Source organism: Opisthorchis viverrini (assembly GCF_000715545.1).
Source record: "Opisthorchis viverrini unplaced genomic scaffold opera_v5_37, whole genome shotgun sequence".
In the NCBI taxonomy this organism is placed as follows: Eukaryota; Metazoa; Platyhelminthes; class Trematoda; order Opisthorchiida; family Opisthorchiidae; genus Opisthorchis; species Opisthorchis viverrini.
Window position 1 is genome coordinate 1,854,947 of NW_008751693.1, and position 1,994 is coordinate 1,856,940.

The 1,994-nt window shown below is 43.4% G+C and overlaps 1 protein-coding gene across 1 annotated transcript; it reads right to left on the bottom strand.

Moving 5' to 3' along the window:
- Positions 1-461: 461 nt before the first annotated feature.
- On the bottom strand, positions 462-1,994 carry T265_02855 (hypothetical protein; the record flags this gene model as incomplete). Its single annotated transcript, XM_009167199.1, has 1 exon — positions 462-1,994. One exon carries the CDS (start codon positions 1,992-1,994, stop codon positions 462-464), a length of 1,533 nt encoding a protein of 510 aa, XP_009165463.1.

Sequence of the window (1,994 nt, forward strand, 5' to 3'; positions counted from 1 at the left end):
TGATGAGAGTTAGCGATCGAATAAAATGTCGAGAAATGACTTGAGTTCGAGTAACTATCAAAATGCTGTTTCTTCTTGGCACTTCAACTTCAACTTCACCGATGAGAACCACGTATTTATGGATAGCCTATAAGGCATTTTCACCGCTTTTTGGTGAAGACTTCACATTATTAGTTCTGGAAGAATAGCTTAAAGCTTGAGAAGGACCGAGAGACCCGAATTTCCAAAAAAGACAAATCGGCAGTAATCTCTCGACATAGAATGCTACTTGCAAGGTTGCTGAGAATCCCTAGTAAACGAAGGGCTCAGCCAAGATCCAGATGAGTCCCCCGTCAATACGGATATTTACAAGCGAATGTATTCCGCCCCACCAGAGACATTCTTTTTGTGGCTTCAAGTATGTCAAAGAAACTAAGGGTTTGTCAATGTACACTCAATTTTCCTCGAAAGGATGCAACCATTTACATGCACTTTGACTTCCGACTGAAACACTGCACATTCCAAAAAAGTAGAAAAACCGAAAACTGAACAAAGGAGAAAATGGAAATTGCCAGGGCAAATATGTCTGGATAGGCAGCCGGTGGAGTGACGAAGGTCTCCGCGAGGATCAAACAAGCAAAACCACCAAGTTGGCAGGCCAGAGCAATATCAGAATACAAAAGTTTTGAAGATTTTGCCATACCTGGGGTTTTCCGTATGATGACAACATGACCGATTACAGTGTAGATAACAGTGGTACACAAACATGCCAAACCGAGACCATCCTTCAAGAAAAGTGGCCACATACTTAGGACTGATGCCACGGAGAAGTGAAATGACGATATTGGACAAAGTGGCAGCAGACACAAAGCCGGGACGGCTACAAGCAATATGGACTTCTCATGAACGTGGTAGGAAAAAAGAAAGAAATTCATTGAACAAATTGCTAACGAGAAGAGCAGTTTGTCTTTCCGAGGAGATATCACTAGAGCCAGACATGTGGGAAGGCACGTGAAAGCGACCACCATAGCACAAAGACGAACCTGTTCCAGATGAGTGAACACAGTTTTCCATTTGATGAAAGGGGAAGTGCAACACCAAAAATTGGAAACTTTGTCTTCGAACAAACCCCTAGCAATGGGAAAAATGCGACGTATCACTTGGCGAAGTACCACCATGTTGGACAGAAAGGGTAAGAACATCACAATGAAGGTTACGGAGACTGTCATGGAGAGGTACAAGAGTTTGAAAAACCCAGAAGTGAATGAGCTTCTAAAGCATTTACCTAGTAAATAGAAAAACAATGGAAGGGCATGGTACAGTTCCATTTGCTTGTAGCCTAAAGCCAAACAGAACATAATAGTCCCAAGAATATCACGATCGGATAGGATTAGACCGACAGCCGCCACAAATAGTCCCAGGCTCACACAATTGTATTGAAAATGTCCATGATCAACGAGAATCAATCCAGGATAAAGAAACACAAGGCAGCATGAATAGAAAGGTGAAACACTGGGTTGGGACAGTATTCGCGGTAAGCATTTATGAAAGAAGCACAACACGGACGGTACAAAGATAAATAGATCAGCCAGTAAGACAGTGTATCGCATAAAAACTTTATGATCATATGTCTCCATCCCTCGACTCGTGAACAGGCTAGTCCATGCAGGGTTGAGGTGCTCGGAGATCTTTCCCATTGCCCAACTGTGGTAAGCGGACAGAGGAGGATAGTCAAGACCCCAATAGTTCAGATCATTATCAGTTGTATTGAAGTACCACTCACGCACAGGCAAATTGGTGGTGACTTCCATCCAGTGCCGTTGAGCCTCGTAGTCACCGTACATGGGTGGTTTGGCTTGACCAGAATGCGGATGAAGTAAGACACTAGAACGGATGGCGAAACCGATGAAAACCGGTAAGAGCCACTTGACCATTTCCTCATTGCTCTTCATGGTCAATTCGCCAACAAAAGCTGAAATGAAATTGGCAGCCGGGTCAGTTTTTATTATTATCAT